This window comes from Danio aesculapii, chromosome 25 (assembly GCF_903798145.1).
Source record: "Danio aesculapii chromosome 25, fDanAes4.1, whole genome shotgun sequence".
Classification (NCBI taxonomy): domain Eukaryota; kingdom Metazoa; phylum Chordata; class Actinopteri; order Cypriniformes; family Danionidae; genus Danio; species Danio aesculapii.
The window spans coordinates 16,974,406-16,998,133 of NC_079459.1; the positions used below are offsets into that span (position 1 = coordinate 16,974,406).

The 23,728-nt window shown below is 34.2% G+C and overlaps 1 protein-coding gene across 2 annotated transcripts in view; it reads left to right on the forward strand.

Moving 5' to 3' along the window:
* Positions 1–5,946: 5,946 nt before the first annotated feature.
* Positions 5,947–23,728, forward strand: part of mfge8b (milk fat globule EGF and factor V/VIII domain containing b) — a 48,351-nt gene continuing 30,569 nt past the window's right edge. For both annotated transcript variants that reach the window (XM_056451589.1, XM_056451590.1), the window contains exons 1-3: positions 5,947–6,142; positions 21,261–21,386; positions 22,542–22,673. In XM_056451589.1, coding sequence (XP_056307564.1) covers positions 6,061–6,142; positions 21,261–21,386; positions 22,542–22,673 — 340 coding nt within the window. In that variant the 5' untranslated portion in view covers positions 5,947–6,060. The remainder of the gene's footprint in view (positions 6,143–21,260; positions 21,387–22,541; positions 22,674–23,728) is intronic.

Genomic DNA, 23,728 nt, shown 5'->3' on the forward strand with positions numbered 1-23,728 from the left:
AGAGACACTACAAACATCAGCGCAGCATCACTCACTTTACACCCAGCAACTGGAGCGCGTTCTCATTCCTGCGCTCTGATTGGACGAGCGTCAGAGTGACGTCAGACTCGGCGCGCCCACTGTGCCATTGATATTCAGTAAAGAGCTAGAATTACTTTACTGTCATTCAAGAGGTGCTACAGGACGTGAACGAAAGGTACGAACACACACACAAACAAACAATCTGAGGTATGGAAATATGTGTGGGATAAGTCAAAATAGGTCACATTAAGGATTATTTTATAGTCTATTCATATTTGGAAAAGTTTCAACATGTATGTTAGGCTAACTGTTGCATACTTAAAGGGAAAGTTCACCCAAAAATTAAAATGTCCTCACCGTTTACTCACACTGCAGTGGTTTTAAACTTTGATGTTAATTTTTGTTCTGTTGACCTCTAAACAATATATCCAATATATTAAAAATAAGAAATACTCAGCCACTGATATCCATATATGTATATGGATGTATATATATGTATATTATATTATGTATATTATATATATCAATGCAAAGTTTCCCACCAACATTTTCAATATATTTGTCTTTGTGTTCAACTGAAGAAAGAAACTCAAACAGGTTGGAACAAGTGAAGGGACAGTAAATGATTTTTAAATGAACTATCCCTTTAAACAGTCTAAATTTAAATAAAATTTTTAGAAACATCAAGATAATCATCTTTCATCTCTGCGATGGTTGGCAACGCGGTGGCCCAGTGGTTAACACTGTCGTCTCACAGCAAGAAGGTTGCTGGTTCGAGCCCAGCTGGGGCAGTTGCCATTTCTGTGTGGAGTTTGCATGCTCTCCCCGTGTTCGCATGGGTTTCCTCTGGGTGCTCGGGTTTCCCCCACAGTCCAAAGACATGCGCTATAGGTGAATTGAATAAACTAAATTGACTGTAATGTATGAGTGTGTATGGGTGATTCCCAGTACTGGGTTGCAGCCAGAAGGGCATCAGCTGTGTAAAACATATGCTGGATAAGTTGGCGGTTCTTTCTGCCGTGGCAACCCCTGATGAATAAAGGGTCTAAGCCGAAAGAAAATTAATTAATTAATATTTAATCTTTTTTGGTTTTGCATTCCATAGAATAATTGCATACACTAAAAATATCTGTTAATTAACAGTTTCTGTATTTTGAAGTTTCCGTTAATTTACTGTTGTGAATTGCTTTGTCGTTGATTTCTGCTTTGTCGACTTGCAGTTTAACAAAGGGACTTTGTTGACATTTCAATAGTTTGAGACAAGATATTGTTTAAGAAATAATATATAAAGAAATAAATCTGTAAAATAACAGAAAATGTTCTGGCACTTATTATTAGGTTTTTGCAGCAATGTACAACACCAACCCAGACAACATATCACTTCAAACTATTAAAAATGTTCATAAAAGTCACTTTTTGCTAACTTTTCAAGGTTAAAAGTTGTTGGAAGAAAGATCAAGATCCAAAAATGCAATTCAAAACCCTTAATAAGTGGGGGGAAAAACATGAAACACAAAATACGGAAAGATTGTCAATTTACAGATATATATATTTTTTCTTTTTTTTTTTTTTTTTACAGTGGATGCATAAACAGAAGAAAAACTGAATGAATGAATGATGGTTTGTCTTTAAACAACTTTGTGGCACATTTTGGTTGCAAATAAATTAATTTTTCTAAAATAGTTCACACAGAAGAAAATGCAGATAGAATGTACATTTAATTTAATTAAATTCCTCTAAATGTCTTTATGTGTTGGTTACGAATAATTTTATATAAATCCTAAATAAGCAAACCAATACACTACCTGACAAAAGTCTTGTCGCCTAACCATGTTTTAGGAACAACAAATAAGAACTTGACTTAGTTTATCATTTGGTATCAGAAGGGGTTTATATAAAAGGCAAAAATAAAATATGATCATGCCTTGATTTTTTATTATTTTATTAGGACAGTAAGGTCTGACTTTGCTTAGACAAAAGTCTTGTCACTTAACAGAAATAATGTACAAGATAGAATATAAAGTCATGGTGCTGTGGAAAAAGAATTCATATTGTGTATGACTCCCATGAGCTTGGACGACTGCATCCATACATCTCTGCAATGACTCAAATAACATATTAATAAAGTCATCTGGAATGGCAAAGAAAGCGTTCTTGCAGGACTCCCAGAGCTCATCAAGATTTGTTGGATTCATCTTCAATGCCACCTCCTTCATCTTACCCCAGACATGCTCAATAATGTTCATGTCTGGTGACAGGGCTGGTCAATCCTGGAGCACCTTGACTTTCTTTGCTTTCAGAAACTTTGATGTGCAGGCTGAAGTATGAGAAGGAGTGCCATCCTGCTGAAGAATTTGCCATCTCCTGTGGTTTGTAATGTAATGAACGGCACAAATGTATTGATACCTCAAGCTGTTGATGTTGCCATCCACTCTGCAGATCTCTTGCATGCCCCCAAACTGAATGCAACCTCAAACCATGACTTTTCCTTCCCCAAACTTGACTGATTTGTCTGTGAGAATCTTGGGTCCATGCAGGTTATGTCCATGCGGGTCCATGCAGTGTTTGTGGTGATTGGGATGCAGTTCAACAGATGATTCATCAGAAAAAATCTACCTTCAGCCACTTTTCTAAATGATCAACTAGAAGTCAAGCTATTATTTGTTTCTCTTACAACTGGGATCTACGACAAGACTTTTGTCAGGTAGTGGATATTAGGTTAAATAAATAATATTTAGAAATTAAAGGAAAACATTTTTATCTTTATAAATGTCTTTATTGTATGATTTAGTTGTAAATATGTTATAAAAATTATGTTGTCAAATAATAAAATATATATTATATATTAATAATGTTTTATATTGAATTATATGCACACACACACATAAACACGCACATACACACATATTCATTCCATTTTAAGTCTTTACTGCATGAAGAAAATTGCTTAAAGGGGAAAAATAGAAAACATGTGCAAGTAAACAGACAAACAAATAAAAATTAAAGAAAATACAGATTTGCCTTAAACAGCTTTACTGTGTAGGCTATAGCAAGTTTAAAAAATAATATATTTAGCTATATATACAGCTTTCAGTATCAATTACGAACACTCTGCTAATTGATAGTTGCCACAAGATGGCAGAATAGACCTAGACACCCAGCAGGATGAGTCTAAAACCAGTTGTTTACAATTTCCATGTATTACAAGTGCTTTCGTCAGAGCGGTCTGTTCTCAGAAATTCACAAAATTGGAGAAACCAGATGCAAAAGTGAGAACAGCAGTGGATCAGCAGTCCAAGAACATCTCCAGGACTCAATACAGCAATTACACAGCTAAATGCACCCTGTAATGCACAACTGATTCAATCCAGCCTTATAATTGATTGCATTATTTCCCGTAAAGGCCACAAATGAAGCTCAGTAAGTGACGCTAAATAAGACGGATATTCTGTGAGGCCTGATGTTTGAAATCCAGCTCCATGATTTCTCCACAGCCGACATCCATTATGTTATTAAAGATTAGTGGCTGTGCTTGAGGAAAAAAATCAAACTCGCTTTATATTCAATCAAATCAAGTGAGTCTGACTAAAGTGACTGAGCATTTAGATCTTTAGACACACAAGCTCTTAAAGGCTCCTGCCACAGAGCCAAGAGAGACTTTTTTCATTATGCATCAAGTCGAATCTCGTGGTGCATGGACAATAGGTCTCCTTAAACATTTTGACTTTGTGAAGACCACTGAAGTCCTTTAATATAATAGCATTTCTATTATATACCGTGCTTTTTGGCATGCATCTTCTTGAAGCTTTGCTCACACAAAGGCAAAAGAAAAGTGTGTTTTCAGCATAAAACATCACCAATAATCAGCAGCTGACCAACACCCACACTTTGCATCGACCCGCATGCATAAATGCATTTCTGCCAGAGCAACACACCCACTATCTTAACCTTGCAAAGCTCAATTACTGCCTTTGCATGAATGCTGCATTGCTTTATATCTGAGTAATGGTTAGGCCCATTGTGTTTTCAACTTTTATAAAGCAAAACATTTTATTTTTAGTTGCAGAATTAACAACGCAGTGTCAGGCTGTTAAAATAACATGAAAAAACATAAAAATAAATGGCTATATCTTTAAAAGAAGCTCTGAAGATTCTGTTTTTATATAGTGTATTTTATGTCATTGTATACGATTATTGTATATGTCACTGATAACCATTGTATATATATATATATATATATATATATATATATATATATATATATATATATATATATATATATATATATATATATATATATGTCATTGTATAAGAACAATATATGACAAGACTGAAATGTGACTGACATTATTGTAATTTTCTGTAACATCTTAAAATGTTCTCATGATGTTAATGTGTGGTATTTTGGGAGAACTGGGAACGTTCTCTGTTGATCTTTGTAACATTCTCAGAACACTGCAGAAATGTTTTAGTACAACTAAAAGGAAGCCTTCATGGTTCCCTATACTGGTGCCTTATACTATATTTATGTTAAAAACAACAGCAACATCATCATCAACAACGATTATTTTTTATATTTTCGTATTGTTATTAGTCTTTTAATCACAGCAGAATGCTGGAAAGATGACTTCAGAGTTATACTGTATACAAGAAGCTGTAATAATTTACAAAGTAATAGTAAGTAATTTTCCATCACATTTTCTCAAAGAACATAAATGCTCCCACAATGTTTTTGGTTAACGTTTGGCTTTTTTTCAGTGGTGGAAAGAGTACTGAATAATCATACTCAAATAAAACTACCATTACTTGCTGAAAAATGTAGTGAAAGTAGAGTAAATGTATCTGTTGTAAATATTACTCAAAGTGTGAATAAAAAGTAGCCCTTTTAAAAAGTACTCAAGAGTAGTGGTTATTACGATGTGAACGGCTGATGCGTTTACATGCAATTTGTGCAGGCATGTGTAAGCGTAACATTCTGTAATGGATTTAGTTATTAAGCCACATTTTTAAGTCATCATATAACATCCTTTATCTTCGCATCAGTGTCTAAACAGTCTCTCTGAGTTAGTGCGTATAAAGAATCTGGACATTATTAATGTTTCTAAACACTGCTGCTTTTATAACGTGCCTATGCCTTGAGGTTGCTACTTTCTATGTATGATTTGATTGGACAGGATTCACAGGACTGATTTTTCCACTTAGCCAATCCCCATAAACAAGAATCAAATAAAGTAGTGACTGCAGGATGAAGGAAAATAATAGAGTGAAAGTACAAATACAACACTAAAAAGGTACTCAAGAGAAAGTAAACGTACACATGTTTAGTAAATTACAATTCCTAAGAAAAACTACTCAATTACAGTAATTTAAGTATTTTGTAATTTGTTACTTTTAACCACTGCCTATTATCTAGTTATTTTAAAGTTTCTTTCTTTCTTTCTTTCTTTCTTTCTTTCTTTCTTTCTTTCTTTCTTTCTTTCTTTCTTTCTTTCTTTCTTTCTTTCTTTCTTTCTTTCATACTTCTTTGTTATTTGCACACGCGCTTGTGTGTGTGTAAATAATCTTAATCGTTATTTGTCCTGATTTGGGCGTGTCTTATTTCAATAACCATTAGTTACCACATTTCTAACAAGTTAATAAGTTATTTCCACAATAATGGAGTTCACAGGTTTTCAATGACATATGGTTAAGTACGTATTTGCCACTATTCGCTTGACTCCCCCTTTAAACATGGGAAAATGCCTGAACCTACCAAATGTTTTCCCGTTCTGTAAACCAGCCGAGCTGTTTTGTTTACACTATCAAGTCAATCCAACAGCACACCGTTATTCACGGTAACAACCCGAGATAGGCGTGGCCAGAGGCGGGGCTGTATGTAAAAACAGCACGTAATTGGCTGAGAGCAGAGATACACGTGGGAGCGCACATATTGTCCCTCTCGCCTCTAATCTTGCCTGTAGTCATAACGGCGCAACGGATTCACACCGAACGACTCTTGAGACCGACGAGAAGTTCATTGAAGAACTACATTTCGACACAATGAGAACTTTATCACGCTTGTTTGCTAGTTTCCCACTTCTTGCTGCGTGTTTTCTGGCTGTTTCTGTCTCCACAGCGAGCGGTGAGTGTTTTTGTTTTCGTCTGCGCTTTGAGCGCTGTAGACACAGCATGGCAAACTACAATTATAAACAAAGCGAGTTTAAGACGCTTATTGTTTAATTTAAGGTTATTTTTTTTGAATGATCAAAATACACAACATTGTATTTCATTAATATATTTATCTGATTTATGCAGAGTATTAATTTAATACATTTGGCAATGAATGAATGGTTTCTAGTGTACATTCCTACGCTATCGTTTTGTAAACAAGTCTTGGCGTCTTCACATTATGTAAAGTCCTTGAAGACATCTTGTTGATGTCTCTCAAAATGTATATTATTCATGTCTGCACTTGCGTTTATTGCTTTGGGCTGTATTTCTTTGTCCTTTTGTTACACTTTTGTATACAAAACATCATGTCCTGATTTTAATCCATTACCAGTGACCCACAGGCTTGATACTTTTATAGCTGCGTGGTCAGATGTGGAAGAGCATAGAGCACCAATTACATGCCTTGCCAACTTTTGTGTTAAAGGGAAAATTCAGAAAAATAAAATAAATCTAACTTATTTCTTTAACTAAAACATTAGAGAAGATATTTAGCTGTAATATTTAGCCGTGGTCCTCATAAAATGTAAGTAAATGACACTGAAAGTCAAAAAATCATATACAGGGAACACTAAAATAGGCCCCACTTTATATGAAGCTGTATTAACTACTATGTGCTCACATATAAACTAATAATTTGTTACAATGCACATATTATGTACGTTCATGTTTTTGCATTGTATTCCATATTTAAAGAAGTGTCTGCATGTTATTACATCTGTAATTAATTTGTTATTACATATATAAAAACACTTAACCTACTAACTGTACTTATACCATCAAAACACGTCCCTAACCTCCATTTTCCACCTCAATAGCACAATAAGTATCATAATATTCAATAGGACCACAATAGTGGTAAATAAATGGTAAGTAAATAGACATAAGTAAATAAGTAAAGTAAATGCCACTTATAAATATAAATTGGGACCAATACCAGTAGATCCTGATGACATTGATTGCATGCAATTAAAAATCTTTTACTTTTAATTCACATCAAATGCTCCTGAGCACATTCACTACAATCTGGTACATATTCTTAATGTATATAATGTATCTTTTATTGCACAAGCTGATTGTTTTGCTTCAAAATACTGCAATGTCATTAAGATCCACATGTATTCATTTTGTTTTGCCTGTATGTGTTCATTATGACTCTCAAAACTGCTGATTTTCATTTTACGAATCACCAAAGACTACCTACAGCTTCAGTAAAAACATTCTTTAATGTACTACTGATAATGAGCCTTTTTCATCTCAGATGACCAAAGAGAGGGTTAACATTACAAATGACCTATTATATATTATTTGGTAATGTCTAGAGTTGAATAGTTATAATTTGTGCTAAGGAATTGGCACTGTTGCTCATCTTTGGTGCATCCTGATGTTATTGTGAGTTCAGAACACATTTCCCTATCAGTTGTTGAGCTTCAGGCCATGATCTGGCTCCAGCCTGTAGGTGTGGCTCTAGTGACCAAATCACTGAGTCACTTCCCTTGAATGTGACAACTTTAATATGCTGGTAGGCCAGGACACTTCCTGCCACTAATAACCAGTGCTGCACGACAGGTTTGAGCAAACTTTGGCAAATTCATCCTGTTTCCCGTAGCGTTGACTGCTTTTTGGTTTGGTTTGTGGTTGTGCTCCAGAGCGTTTTCCATGTCAGAGCATTTTCCGTGGAGTTTCCACCTCCTTCATCTTCCTTGTTCACACATTAAGTGATGAAATTGGCGCTTAGGGGTGTTTAGATGGAGTTAAACAAACAGTTCACACAGGGATTTTGTTCATCGTTTACTCATTTTGATGTATTTTCAAAGCCTGTGATTTTTCTTCATCCAAGTCAAAAGGAGATGTTCAGCAGAATGTTCATGCTACTCTTTTCTGTTTATTTAAAGTGAATGGTGGTGGCTGGAATAATAAAACAGTCTTTTCTCTTATAATCTGATATTATAATAGAAAATACTTTCGTAATCTTATATTAAACATTAAAGAATGACTACATTTTGTGATTTATTACTTGAAAATTATCCAGATGCATGTCTGAAATCATATTTACTTTTGCATATTCAAATATGCCATCATGCCAAGTTTGATGTCAAAGATGCCAATCATTATTTGTTCTAACTGATCCATAACAAATCACAAAATTTGAATATTTGCATATCGAAATAATACTTGCGTACTCCCAGGGCTATTTATATCGAAGTTGATATTTAACCGCACCATTGGTGTTTCGTAACCAAAAGTTGTTTGCCCAACACTCAACCCCTAACCTGAAGGACCAGGGCATACACTATGGACAATTTAGCTTACCCTACAGCACATGTCTTTGGACTGTGGGAGAAACCCACACGAACATGAGGAGAACATGCAAACTCCACACAGAAACTCTGACCCAGCTGTGGTTCGAACCAGCGACCTTCTTGCTGTGAGGCGACAGTGCTACCCACTGCTCCACCATGTCGCCTTATTCAAATAATACACTGTCCTAATATGCAATGTTTTTTTAAATTGTAAATGAAACACAACCTTTAATAGTGTTTTCTAAAATGATTCCATTTCAGTTTTTCTACTTCAAATTCAGTTGAATTCAGTTTCGTTCAGATTTCATTGCAGTAATTTTCTTTAGCAATTTCTAAGCAAAAAAGTCTCTGCCTGTTTTTATCAGTGCTTTAATAAGGTTTGACATCCGCAAAGAAATGCTAAATAACAGCCTGCCTAATTTCATGCCGACGTTAAACAACATGAGAGTAGACCTGGGCTGGTTTAAGATTCGGTATGATAACCTTGAATAAAAATTTCACACGTTTGCGTTTTCACGCTATTGTGATACTGCTCTAAATAAGTTCCTTTTAAGTGTCTGGGTAAAAACCAACAACTGTTTTCCCAATTGAACACAATACATTTTATTTTAGGAAACATTTGCAATATTTCGGAACAGTAAACATGTCAAATCATTGACTTCTGCTATCTTCATTAGTTTCAAAAACACAGATTTCTTTACAACATAATTAAAAAGACCTTACATATACCTTAGACACGATATAACAAAATTATAGCGGTTTTAAAATCTTGACTTTTTCAAACCACGGTAAATCTTAAAACTGGTTATCGTTTCATGCCTATGTGAAAGTGAGTAAATGAAAACAATGTAATTCTTTAAAAGTTGACTGAACTACTTGTCTCAATTATTGAACTGAGAAATGAAACCACTTTAGATGGCAGCTGCATTCTCAAGCATTCAATCAGATCTACCTTCATTAGCAAAAACTGCTTAAAATTAGCAAATACTGATTCCTTTCAATAGAAAAAAAGCACAACACAGGCCTCTCAGGTCAGCTGACGAAGAGTACGCTAATTATAGCGACCACACAGCCTCCTGCTTTTCACTCGCTCTCTTTTGCGAGAATGTGTTTGCGAGCCGTTGAAAAGCTGTCGCGTGGCCCGTGCCATCTGGCAGCAGGGTCTTCCCCTCCAGCGATGGGCTCATTTGTCCTGACGACGCCACTTCTAATGGCAGTCCAATGAGGGCTGCTTCTCCTGTGATTAAATTTCAATAAGCCCTAATCAATGTTTCATTCATAGGCAGCTCAACATGGCATTTCTCATGATTTCGCTCCATCTTAGTTTCATGCTCCATTTTCCAATCTGCTGCGTTGAATTTTTAAAAGCACATATCCGTCATTTTTCGAGCGTTTTTTGGTTGCTAGATTTTACACAAATACGCTTCGCTGCTTGCACGATTAATGTCGATTTCGTATCTGTGGCTTAAGCATGTCAAAATATTATGGCGTTGCATTATAGCATTTCCAAGTAGGATTAATATAAGCCTATTTGCGTTGCCTTAGAGAAAGGCTGTTTTCTCTGTACGTCAGAGTGTATTTTTAGTCTTTGTGGGTTATTTTTAAGAACAGATGGCTGTGTTGTTTTGTAGAAATGCCTGTAGATTATAGAAATCTCACCTGAAGATGCGGACTCACTGACCGTTTACTTACTTTCAGTTTAGTTTACTTCTGGTCAGAGTACAGTGTGTTTCTTGTGTGCTTTTGATTGGTCATTAAGAAGTTCATACTGTTTCCTTCAGTGAACCAAGCTGTTCTGTGAGTATTTTTATTTTTTTTATGTGGGATTTAGTGACATGGGTACATGAGGTTTGGAACACGGTGTTCCATAGTGCTCCTTGATGGCATCTTAAATGATGTGTGAATGGCCGCATAGCTGAGAAAGCACTGAATAGTAACACACACAAACAAAAGTGCATATTCACACCAGTAATCATGGAGGTACAGATCCAGGGCACCTTTAGTGTAAAGTGTGAAGTTCGAACGCTGTAATGACCACTTCTAAATATACATGATGGTTGTAACACGGATCAGTACTTGGACACAGTTCATCTATTTTTAACTAGTAAATAGTTTCTGTAACAAGATATGGATGTTCTATGCAGATTTTATCAGCATCAAGTCTTATAGGGGCATGGTATTATAAAAACACCCAATTATTATTTACGTGAATATTTTTATTATTGCTATTCAATTGGAATAATTATATATAAATAAATATATAAATAAATATATAAATATATATATATGAAAGTATATGTTAACATTATATTGAAACATCTTTTTATTTTCTAGAACAACTCACCACAGAGTTATGAGATCAGAAAAATATGAATCAGTAAACATGTTTTGTACTTTATATGAGGAAAATAAACATGCGTTATTGATGTGACCAAAAAAGTATCAGAGTTTACAGTATACTTTGTAGAAATTCTGTAAATTAAACTGCACAATCCAAAATAATAATAATCAAAAGATTAAGAGTTGGCTCTTTATAGAACAAACATTATTGATTTTATTTTATTTCATATTTTTGCATTTATGAAGAAATATCGTCGTTATGGATGTGACGTCTCTCCGTTATGGATGTGACGGATGTGAAATTGCCACTTGTGTGACTTTGGTAAATTAAGTATAGTAGTTTGAAAACATTGACAGAGACATTTTTGAGTATTTCTAAAGTACTGCAAAATACAAACCTACACAAAAAATCTTAGAAACGGTTTCCATATTTTGGTGAAAACTTAATTGTTTTTTTATGGCAAGGCTGACATTTGCATGGAATTGCTCATATATAATTATTTTGGTGGCACTTATCATGCTCAAAACTGGAAAATTAGCATACACCATGATTTCCTCTGCTGTTGGTGCTGGTCAGAAACTGGTAAAATCAACATAGGCTCATTCTGAAAACGTAGCCCTATATACATTTCTGGAGGTCGCGAATTATGTAGCCAGTTCCTTTTCTCGCTTACCAGCTGACTTCTTATCTCTGTATGGATAGCTTTCTCGCTGTTACTAGTTTGTCCGGTAGCTTGACATGTATGTTGGTGGACTTAAGACACAGAGCGGAGTTGACCGTGACAACAGGGTTCGAATTCGGTGAAGAACGGTTCAGGAAAGCAGGTAAGACAAAAACAAAAGCTAAGAAATAAAATAAACAAGGAAATAACAGGGTGAGAATGTGGTAAAATCTGAAAACGTGGTAAAAATAATGGGGCTTTTATTTTTCTGGCTTGCTTTTTAAAACCCTGCGATTGGGTTTAGGGAGGAGGGTAAGTGGGTCAATCGGTGCTTTTTAAAACACTGTTGGTTGGGTTTAGGGAAGGGGGAGTGTGGGGGCATCGGTCAGTTGGTCAGTCATTCAGTCAGTTGACAGCGGCCTCTGGTAGATATACAAGAGAACAGCAGGCACGAATTGCACTCGCAAGAGAAATGTGAACTCCGAAAAAGCATACACATTGACCTCTGGTGGATTGGCGAAAACAAAAACTGCAAAAAAAGTAGCTCCTCTGAGGTATTTTTGCTCTCTTCAGAAATGTATACAGGGGTACATAATCAAACTGAGCCTGGGTTGGGTACAGTGCAACTAAATCTACTCATTCTACTCTGATAGACTGGGGCTGCATGATATTGGAAAAATCTAACATTGCAATATTTTGTTATTGTGTGATATACATTGTGATATGGATACAATATCATCAGATACTTGAATATCTATGCAGTGTATCTGCATAAAATATAATAAACCATCTACAAGCATAGATAAATACAATTTAAAAAAAAGATACTATTGAAATAAACTTTTTTATATAGATTTTAAAGTCTAACAGTATTCAGATAAAATTATCAATTAATAAAAATAATTCATTAAAATTAATTGTTGTTAAAATTACAAACAATACAATTTCTTATACCTGAATGCTTTAAAAAATAATTATACAGTCACAGACCTCAAAAACACATGAAAATGATCAATTATAAACCATATTTACCATTGCATATCCTGCGATGTGACTACTGCCAATGATCATATTGAGATATCGATGTTGAAATGATATGTAGTGCAGCCCTATGATAGACTACAATGATGTTATAAAAATACAAACCTAATAACATAATTTGTAGGATAATTCAATTCCCTATATGACTGTTTATGTCTTTACTGTAAGCTACTAAAGTACCACTATCGATCAATACTAATAGAAAGATCTTCAGCATCATGTGAGCTGCTGTAAATGTTGTTAGTTAAATGAGTACGTCCTGTCATTACCATGTCCTAGATCAAACTATAGGATACAGCTTTTAGGTGTGTTCTTGCGTTTGCATGCAGTCACATGCACGTGTGTGGTGTTTTGGTTGTTCTCCAGTCTGTTGTTTTTGTTTTGCACCTGTTACTAATACGACAGTCAAGAGCTCTTTTGTTGGCCAAGTGTGTGTGTGTGTGTGATCCGCTCAGCAGATTGTAGCTGAATGACTCCTCAATCTGGTGATGACTCATTTCCAAAGCCCTTCCCAACTTTTAAACGTTAATACTTCTGATATAATTGTTACACACTTGAGATTTTTGATCAGGTTGGGTTTCTTTTTGAAATGAGTCACTCGAGTGACGTCTCAGATACTTGAAATGAGAGAGCGAGTGGTTTTATGGTTTTGAACCCTTCTGTTATTTTCAGTTTTGAACTGTTCATTTTGGTTCTCTTAGTTTAAATATGTAGGGATTTTTTGGCAGACCATAATCATAATAGTCGCACATCAAACGTGTTTGTAATTGGACTGTTTGTTTTAAAATGGTCTAAAATGTAATGCTGACGGGTGTCACTTCTACGCCTTCAAGCTAACGTGCAGAAAGATTGATCACCTAAGATCATAATAATTCACACACCCACAAAGTCTAATTAAATGACAATCAATCTTCTTTCTATTAAACCTTTGAGTAAGTAAAGTAAGATCACATTCATATTCTGTTCACTCTGAAATAGAGAGAGCAGTTGTCATTTAGTTAGGAAACAGCTTTGCTTCATATGAATATTCCTAGTTTCAAAACTGATGGCTGTGAAAGCGATCAAAAAAGAATTGTTAAACACCTTGTGAAAGTAACTTGATGCTTTATATGGAGATTTTATCAGTGACTATGTTTACATAGACATCAGTAATCGAATTACTAGCCTTAATCTGAATAAGACAATAATATGAATAAGGTGTTTACATGAGTTGCTTTTTAAATGTTCTTTTCATGATCCTGTTTTACATGCTATTGCACATAATTCGATTAACGTCGTTGCGTCATCAGACTATCCACATTTCCTCTGGAGTTTCATGTAATTTCAGGTGTTTCATTTTTAATTTTTCAGATTTAACTGCAGTTCTGCAGTTTCACTTTCATTCAAGAACATTTCAATTCTGTACCAGCATTTGTGGAAGAGTGTTGTTTTAATGTAATTTGGCACAGCACGCCGTAAGGAATAAAAATAAACCTCCGTTTATTGGGATGCAGGTGTCTATTGTCCTTCACTGACTCGGTAGGTGCAGAGAATAGTGTCAAATGGCTGTCTGTATGTGATCTATCCTGTGACAAAACGCGGCGAAACGTCCTACATGATGGTAATAGTTTGATTAAGGTGTTTACATGTCTGTACTGCACTTTAATAATGCAACTAAAATCGGCATACTCCACATCTGATTTCTGTTCAGTCCGATTATGACCTTAACCGTTTTAATCAAAAATCGCTGTTTACATGGTAGGCTCTTAATCAGAGTATTGTCTCAATCGTATTAGAATCAAATTATTGTTGTCCATGTAAATGTACTCAGTGACAATGTTATAAGTGGCAGCTATTAAACAGTTAAAATAAATATATAATTCAATCTATTGTGACTGCAGTGAGTATGTTTACATGGACACCAATAATCCTATTTTAATGCGATTAAGACAATACTCTGAATAAGATTCTACCATGTAAACAGAAATTTTTGATTAATTTAATCAGATTAAGGTCACAATTAAAATAAACAGAAATCGAATGAAGACATGTGGAGTAGGCCGATTTCTGTCGCATTAATAAAGTGCAGTACAGACATGTAAACACCTTAATCAAACTTTCGCCGCGTTTTGCATCAGAATAGTCTATACACACACGGCTGTTTGACACTATTCTCTGCACCTACCGAGTCAGTGAAGGACCACAGACACCTGCATCAAGAAATGCGGAAGTTTTTTCCAATATGACGTGCCGTATCAAATTCCATTAAAACAACACTCTTCCAGCAGTTCATACTCTCATCCAATATCTCATTTGTCATGGGGGCATGCATGAAATGTTCCTGAATGAAAGTGAAAGTGCCAAACTGCAGTTAAAAGTGACTAATTAAAAATTAAACTATAAAAACATGAAACTCCGGAAGAAATGTGAATAGCGTGGTGACATTACATTAATCGAATTATGTGCTATAACATGTAAATTGGGATCATGAAAGGAACATTTAAAAAGCAATTCATGTAAACACCTTAATCATATTATTGTCTTATTATTGTCAGATAAAAGCAAATAATTCCATTACTGATGTCTATGTAAACATAGTCATTGTGAGTTTTTTGTTTAGAACTGCAAATTTACAGCTTGAAATTGCATGGTCGCAATATGAAAAAAACACATAATTCCAGGATATATGTTTGGAATTGTGAAGGTCTATGAACTAAATTTTGCAAAAAAAAACAAACAAAAACAAAAAACCCTCAAAACGGCAAAATAGAAACTCAAAATTCAGTAATTGTATGTAAATGTTGCAGTTTCCATATTTAAACGATTCTTTCAAAAATGCTGATTCATCCAGTAATGAAACTAGTAAACTAATGAACTATTCATTCAACATGTTTTCTTTTAAAAAATGAAATCAAAGTATATTTAGATGTTAAATAGACTGCAAAAACTATATGATTACCTGTAAATAATAATAAAAAAGGGACCTTTTTTATCCAGAATCATGTATGTCTGCTCAAAAATGTTCCTTTTTAGATGTGGCATTATTTCAAGCTCACAACATCAGCGCAGTTGCAGTGATATGTTGTTTTTTAATATCCTTTTTCATCGTATTTTGGACTGGGTCAACAGCATATTGGTTATTATTACTCATATTCTGAGCTGAGCTTGTTTTTTTTCAGAGTCGCAGTTCAGTTTCTCTGTTGTCTGGCTGAGCTTCATGGCTTTGCTTTGTCCCCGTTTGCCTGTCTTTACACGTTTGACTCTGAGGAAAGCCATGTGATGATATACTGTACTATAGTGCCTAAAGCTATCTCTCCGAAAGCCTGTAGGGAATAATCCGCTCTGAGGTTTTGCTGATCAAAAGGCCAGCTCAGCTGATGAGGCGCTGATCAGATGTTTCAGCTCTGTGTTCAGCTGATGTGTTCAGTTCTGTCTGATGGACTTCCAGAACAGATTTAGGCACGGTTTCTCAGTTCAAATGGGTTAAGTTTAGCTGGTATGTTAGCTGTGACATTATGGTGTTCGCTGAAATGAGTTATTGTCTATCCTGTTCAGTTTGCATAAATGTAGCATAACACAGGGATAGTTTGAAGGAATTGTTCACTCAAATAAATGTGTTGTTGTTTCAGTTCTGATTTTTATTTTTTTTATTTTATCAGCCCTATTAAAAGGGAATGTTTATTGGAGTTTAAATTAAAAATTAAACAATAAATAGTGAAGATAAGAATTTAAGTTGTCATACAACAAAAAAATCATTAATTAATATAGAAAATGAATTAAAAGAGCAATTTATTTAAGTTGTGTTATTACAAATAATAATATCTTAATTAGTTTTAACATTTTAAACACTAAAGTACTTGTAAATACAAATTGTCAAATTGTTTTCAAAATGATGATCGTCATTAATGTGCTATATTTAACACTACACTGTGTGAAAGCCTTCATAAAAAATATTACTTAACTCTGGTTTATCACACCTAAATTTCACACCTAAAGTTCAATTTATCTAGCAATAGCCAGTCCTGAGTTCTGCCACACCTGTTTGCAATCAAGAAATAACTTAAATAGGACCTGCCGGACAAAGTGAAGTAGACCAAAAGATCCTCAAAAGCCAGACATCATGCTGTGATCCAAATAAATTCAAAAACAAATAAGAAAGAAAATAATCGACATCTACCAGTCTAGTAGAGGATATACAAGGTTATAAATCCATTTCCAAAGCTTTGGGATTGCAACAAACCACAATAAGAACCATTATTTACAAACGTTGCTTATTTACAAAACATGGAACAGTGGAGAACCTTGCCAGGAGTGCTATGTACCAAAATACCCTGAAGGAGATTGCCTGGCCATCTGTTAGTGATCCCAAGCTGGAGCAAACTTGGATTCTACAGCAGGACAATAATCCACCACACCAGCAAGCCCACTTCTGAATGGCAGAAGAAAAAACGACTTTTGGTGGCCTAGTCATAGTCCTGACCTCAACCCAATTGAGATGCTGTGGCATGAACTTAAAAAGGCATGTCATGCTCAAAAACCCCCAATGTGGCTCCAAAAGTGAGTGGGCCAAAATTCCTACACAGTAACAGACTCATAGCAAGTTATTGAATATGCTTCATTGTAGTTGTTGCTGTTAAGGGTGGCTCAACCAGTTATTAGGTTTAGGGGGCAAACACTTTTTCACACAGGGGTATGTAGTTTTGTAGTTTGCTTCCCCTTAATAATAAAAACTTTAATTTAAAAACGGCATGATGTGTTTACTTGTGTTATCTTTGAGTAATATTTACATTTGTTTGAGGATCCGAAACCTTAAAGTGTAACAAACATGTCAAAAAAAAGAAATCTGTAAGGGGCAAACGCTTTTTCACACCACTATACATATTATATATAATTAGAATCAAATAAATCTAATACTAGAAATGATCAAAAAAATTATGAGGAATTTAAAGTACACTTCAGAAATTGATTTTAAGTTTAATCATTTAATCAAAAGGAAAAAATACCTGTTTGAACGTGTTTTTAACGGTAGTTTATTATCAGTCATTTAATTTAATTAGTGTGAATGTGAGTCATGTGAATAAACAATTTTGGTAACTATTCCTGTTCCTCCAAAAACATTTCCTCGAAAAGCTCCAAACCAGTTTCATGGTTCCATTTTTATGGAAACAAAAGCAGAACTGTACCTCCCATTAATCCACAATGAACTACTTTCACTTCCCATCAACTTTATCTTAACCATCGGCAAAAAAAAACATGACTATGAAACCTTCTGTTGTCCTTCAAAAGTTTCTAATCCCAGTGGAGCTTTCAGTGTTTATCAGTGCCGGATGAGTTGATCTGAGCTGCTAAACAGTTTATTCCTGCCACATTATATCAAAGATATTCTGCAAATTCCAACGGGAGAAAAAAACGATTTCAGGATCCAAAAATTGCTCTCTTTTAGAGGAGCGAAGGGAATTGTGCTTTCAGCCTTCTGGTACAGCATAAAAAGAAGGATGCATTCCTTTCCAAAGATAAACATGGCAGTCGTTTGGATAAGAAAACCGTGTGTTTATGCAGGCCGAGGTTTTATCGTTCTGACCCTGAGCTTGAAGGCCGTTGCCTTTTGTCACAATTAGAGGAGCCTGTCCGCCAAATGATGTCTTGGCACCAAATGACTACATACGGTTGAAATCTGCTGCTGAAACTTGGGCTAATTATCATTTGGAGAGCTGTTCACCTCAAATAAACTCTGCTGAGAGTCTTGGTTGTGGTATTTTGGACAGGCTTCAGGCGAGGGCACATCGATGTGCAGGAAGTATCTCACAGAGGTGTCATTTACACTGAGTTGTGGGCAACCATCCCTCAATGTGGAGCATGTAACACCGCAAGTTTAAGGCCTATATCGGTCTTAATAAAATTAACTTTTAAAGATATGCTATGCTATACTATACTTTGGCACATAGTTTAGTTGAAAACAAAAATTTCAAGTGTTTGCTTACCACTTATCACTTATTGGATAAACATTATAGCTTTGTTTTAAAAGAACAGTTCACAAAAAAAAAAGAAAATTCTGTCATGATTTACTCATTCTCTACTTATAAAAACGAATATCAAGATTTAATCAACCTATATGCCAGTTGTCAACGTACAAATCCAAAGTGTTATCACTTATCGTATTGACCAAAATGTCTCTAAAATTCTCTACATGTCAGATGTAAATGACTTTGGGAAAGGAAAGATGTAGTTGTTTTGTATTTTGGTTTTGTAAAAGTAGTATAAATGTATTTATCAGCCATAATATCGTTTATCGGCATCTGATTATAGCAACATTATCAGTTATTAGCCCTAAACATCAGCTACCAATTCATTTCTAAAAGGAAAGATATACATGTGTTGTGGTTTTTTTTTTTTTAAAGACTATACATGTATTTATCAGCCGATATATCGGTTGTTGGCATGCAATTATAGCAACATTATCGGTTATCAGCGCTAGATATCACCTACCAATTAATTTAAAAAAGAAAAGATGTACGTTGAAGTCAGAATTATTAGCCCCCCTGAATTATTAGCCCCCTTGTTTATTTTTTTCCCCAATTTTTGTTCCAACAATAAATTTTTCAACACATTTCTGAACATAATAGTTTTAATAACTCCTTTCTAATAACTGATTTATTTTATCTTTGTCATGAATACAGTAGATAATATTTGACTAGATATTTTTCAAGACACTCCTATACAGCTTAGTGACATTTAAAGGCTTAACTAGGTTAATTAGGTTAACAAGGCAGGTTAGGGTAATTAGGCAAGTTATTGTATAATGATGGTTTGTTCTGTAGACTATCGAATTATTAGGGGCTAATAATTTTGACCTTAAAATGTTTTTAAAAAAAATCAAAACTGCTTTTATTCTAGCTAAAAGAAAACAAAGAACACTTTCTCCAGAAGAAATAATATTACCAGACATACTGTGAAAAATTCCTTGCTTTGTTAGACATCATTTGGGAAATATAAAAAAAAAAAAAAAAAAAATTCAAAGGGGGGCTAATAATTCTGACTTCAACTGTACGTGTTGTATTTTTTTGTTGTTGTTGTAAAAAGATTATACATGCATTTTCAGCCGATTATATCAATTATTGACATCCAATTATAGCAACATTATCTACATTATTGGCCCAAATTTCCTTTGCATGCATCCCTAGATATCAGCTACAAATTAATTTGGAAAAGGAAAGATATAGATGTTTTGTTTTTGGAAAAAGACTGCATATATTTATCAGCATTTATATCGGTTATCGGCTTTATATCGGGCCAAAGTTTCTATGTTGGTGAATCCAAGGAAGGGTTTTTCCATTAATGGCTCATCGCAGCATCTTGTCATGCTAAGCATAATCTAGCATTCATGCTCTGCAGTAGTTTATCAGTTGCATAATTGTAGCTGGTTTAGTAAATCTTCTCACCAGCTTCACGCTGTATAAAGAAATTCTCCCATGTCCTTCAGAGATAATGTGTTCCAGATAAGACACTTATGGTTTTACCCACTGCATTTTTGAATTTGACTTTTTAAACCCTCACACTGCCTCAACATTGCAAACAATAATGGATTGTTGGTGCATTATAGTGTACTGTATCTCTAAAACCCAGATACTTTTAGGTTTATTTATTTTAACTTAATTATTTTATTTTATTATTAAGAATTATTATTAATTAATTTATTTTGACTTTTTTAAATATTGTTTTTATTATTTTTATTTATTAATAATTAATTATTTATTTTTTTATTAATAATAATAGTATTATTGTTTTATTATTAATAATTATTATTAATTTATTTATTTTGACTTTTTTAATATTGTTTTTATTATTTTTACTTTATTTTTTTTTTATATTTTTGCTCGTGTTATCTCTCCTTTTTTTCCATTATTGATTTTATACCCACAAAACTAGATTTTTGAAATCCAATGGCCCCGTCAGCAATTTTTCCGACGTCCATCATGTCCAGCCCTAATAAGAACATGACCAAACTGTGAACCCAATGTTTTGAGTTCCTCTTTTTGAAAGGAACAGAAACATCCCCTCACAAAATTCTGCTGAAATTAAACCGAATTAAACCCAAATTAACGTTGCTTATGTGTTTCTGGCATTCTTAAATTCATGTTGCATGCATATAATTACAGCAACATTTTCAGTTATCAGCCCTAGACATCAGCTACCAGTTAATTTCTAAAAGGAAAGATATACATGTGTTTTATTTTTTTGTAAAAAGACTATACTGCATCAGTATATCAGTATTTATCAGCCGATATATCGGTTGTTGCCATGCAATTATAGCAACATTATCGGTTATCAGCCCTAGATATCACCTACCAATTAATTTCGAAAAGAAAAGATGTACAGTTGAAGTCAGAATTATTAGCCCCCCTGTTTATTTTTCCCCCCAATTTTTTTCCCCCAATAAATGTTTTTTCAACACATTTCTGAACATAATAGTTTTAATAACTCATTTCTAATAACTGATTTATTTGATCTTTGCCATGATGACAGTAGATAGATAAACACGTTGCTTAAGTGTTTCTGTCATTCTTAAATTCATGATGAATTAATCGAAAATTAAAGTTTAAGCAAGCATACAAATCTTTTCATGTTTATTGAACAAGGCTAATTGAGTTTGGAATATTACAATAACACGAGGTGTAATCTCAAATTCTCTTCCTTTGTCTTTTCTCAGCCGACTTCTGCAAGGTAAATGTGTGTTTGAACGGAGGTACCTGTGTGACCGGAGCAGGAACAGATTCCTACATCTGCATTTGTGCTGACGGCTTTACTGGAAACACCTGCAACGAGACTCAGATTGGTAACAATCTTATATTTAAAATGGACTACAGTAAGGATGGGCAATTATGGATTTAAAACTATATTTTCTTACAATTTCTCTATTTAACATACAACATTTTATAGTATTTATTGCAATAACTATATCAGTGATGATGATGCATGTGTACCCACTTAGAAATATAAAAATCTTGCATTTTTAGTGAGAATTTTTCGCTTTCCTTTTTTTATTTATTTATTATTCATATTTTTTTAACCAAAAATAGGGTTTTGTGAACACACATAATGTAATATCTGTTTTATTTGTACTGATGTAAACATATGGATCACAGAAGTAAAGACGTCAAACAGTAGCTGTTTCTGAGAGAAAAGAAGTTAAAAACACGTCTTGCACAGCTCTCTGGAATACTTGATTCTGATTGGACAATTACAATATTGCAAGGTATTTTATTTCCTGAAAACAACAGATTAACACAGGCTCATCCGGGTACTAGGAATTATCTTGACTGTTAGTGAATGCGTTCATATATATTTATGTTTATTTGACATACCACTGACTCCATAATATTAATAATAATAATAAGTAGGATAGTGAAAGCTGCATAGAAAAAACAAATCTAATTTTAGCTTTAATTTTATTAAGGAATAGTAAATTATTACAGCTTGGATCAATTTTAGAAGTTTTAGAAGAATAAATATATTTATAATGCAATGCTAATGGATATAGCCTTTATATTCCTTATACCTATATCCTGCACTTGCTGCTATTGCACTGCTGGTTAGACCGAAACTGCATTTCGTTGCCTTGTACTTGTACATGTGTAATGACAATAAAGTTGAATCTAATCTAATCTATTGCTGTATAGAATACTCAATGTTTTTTTTTCTGGATTTATGTGATATTAAACCACGTCTAGTTGTCATTTCAAAAGTTAAAATATTTTCAAGTAAATTTGAATTAAAAGTGTGTCAACCTTTTTGTAAACAAGCTCATACACATGCTAAACTGTATCGTAGATTTTTAAAATCCAGATTATAGGTTTTCCAAACCATACTCCATAGCCATCCACAACCATAAACCATAATCAATAGCCCATCTCTACAGCACAGTTATTTCAGCAACGGCTAGTTGTATCCACTGAGGCTGATCATTTCTCATATGACTTTTCCCTCCCAGGCCCCTGCAACCCAAACCCCTGTAAAAACGATGGAGTGTGCGATATCATTTCCAACTCTCGGCGAGGAGACGTTTTCAGCGAATACATCTGCAAGTGTCCAGTGGGCTTCGAGGGAATCCACTGCCAGAACAGTAAGTCTTTAATCCAGACTGTTAGATGTGTTTCATGCCTAATGTGAGTAACGGGTGTCTGTGATTACCATTGAGAATTATCAAATGTGAAAATCAAATGTAAAGGCACTTTTTCACTTATTATTACGATGATCCCACAAACTTTAAGCAATACTCAACTGTAGTGGAAATGCAAACTGAGCTAGGCAAAACCAAACCGAACTATACCATAATGTGGCTTCATGCGGCTCACATTTGCACACAAATGATAATTAATTGATGCCAACTGAAGCCCAGATAGCAAATTATAGGTGAAAGTTGGCTAAAACATCTGGATTCAGTCAGATTTACAGAATATAAATTGTTTAGCAATGAATACGTTACTAATTTGTGTTTTCAAATGCAAAAAAAACGCACTCTGTATGTAAAAAAATAAAATAATAATAAATCAGAAGTATTAAAAGAAGCATTTCATACTAATAGTCCCATTGGTTTTCAGGGTTTGCTTTAGGATTATTATTTGGTGTTACAGTTCAACAAAAATATAAATACAGCTTTTAATTCAACCTAAAACATTCTAACTTCTCTCTCTGATATTGTTATTTTACTTTATAAAAGTAATTACGGTTGAAACTTTGCATTACTAGAACTTCTTGTGTTAGTTTGCCTCTATTACAATGAATTGCTTGTTTGTATTGCTCATTTGTATGTAAAATAATCTATTACATAGATTTTGGCCAGTATCGGCACAATAGAAATAAGTGGGGCATCAGCAAATTGTATAGTTTTTTCCCTATAATTTGCATATATTAAAGGGCACCTATGGTAAAAAAAATCTACTTTTCAAGCTGTTTGGACAGACATATGTGCATGTATGGTGTATAGACTGTCATATTGGGGTGATATAAGCACACCCAGTGTTTTTTTTTTCAATTTAACAACATAAAAAGCGGTGGACCAATTGGAGCTGTTTTCAAATCGACCACAACTTTACGTAGGAGTGCGGTCCCCCCGCCCACCAATATTGATTGACAGGCGCGTCATCATATCCTCAGTTTGTTGATTCACGTCAGCCA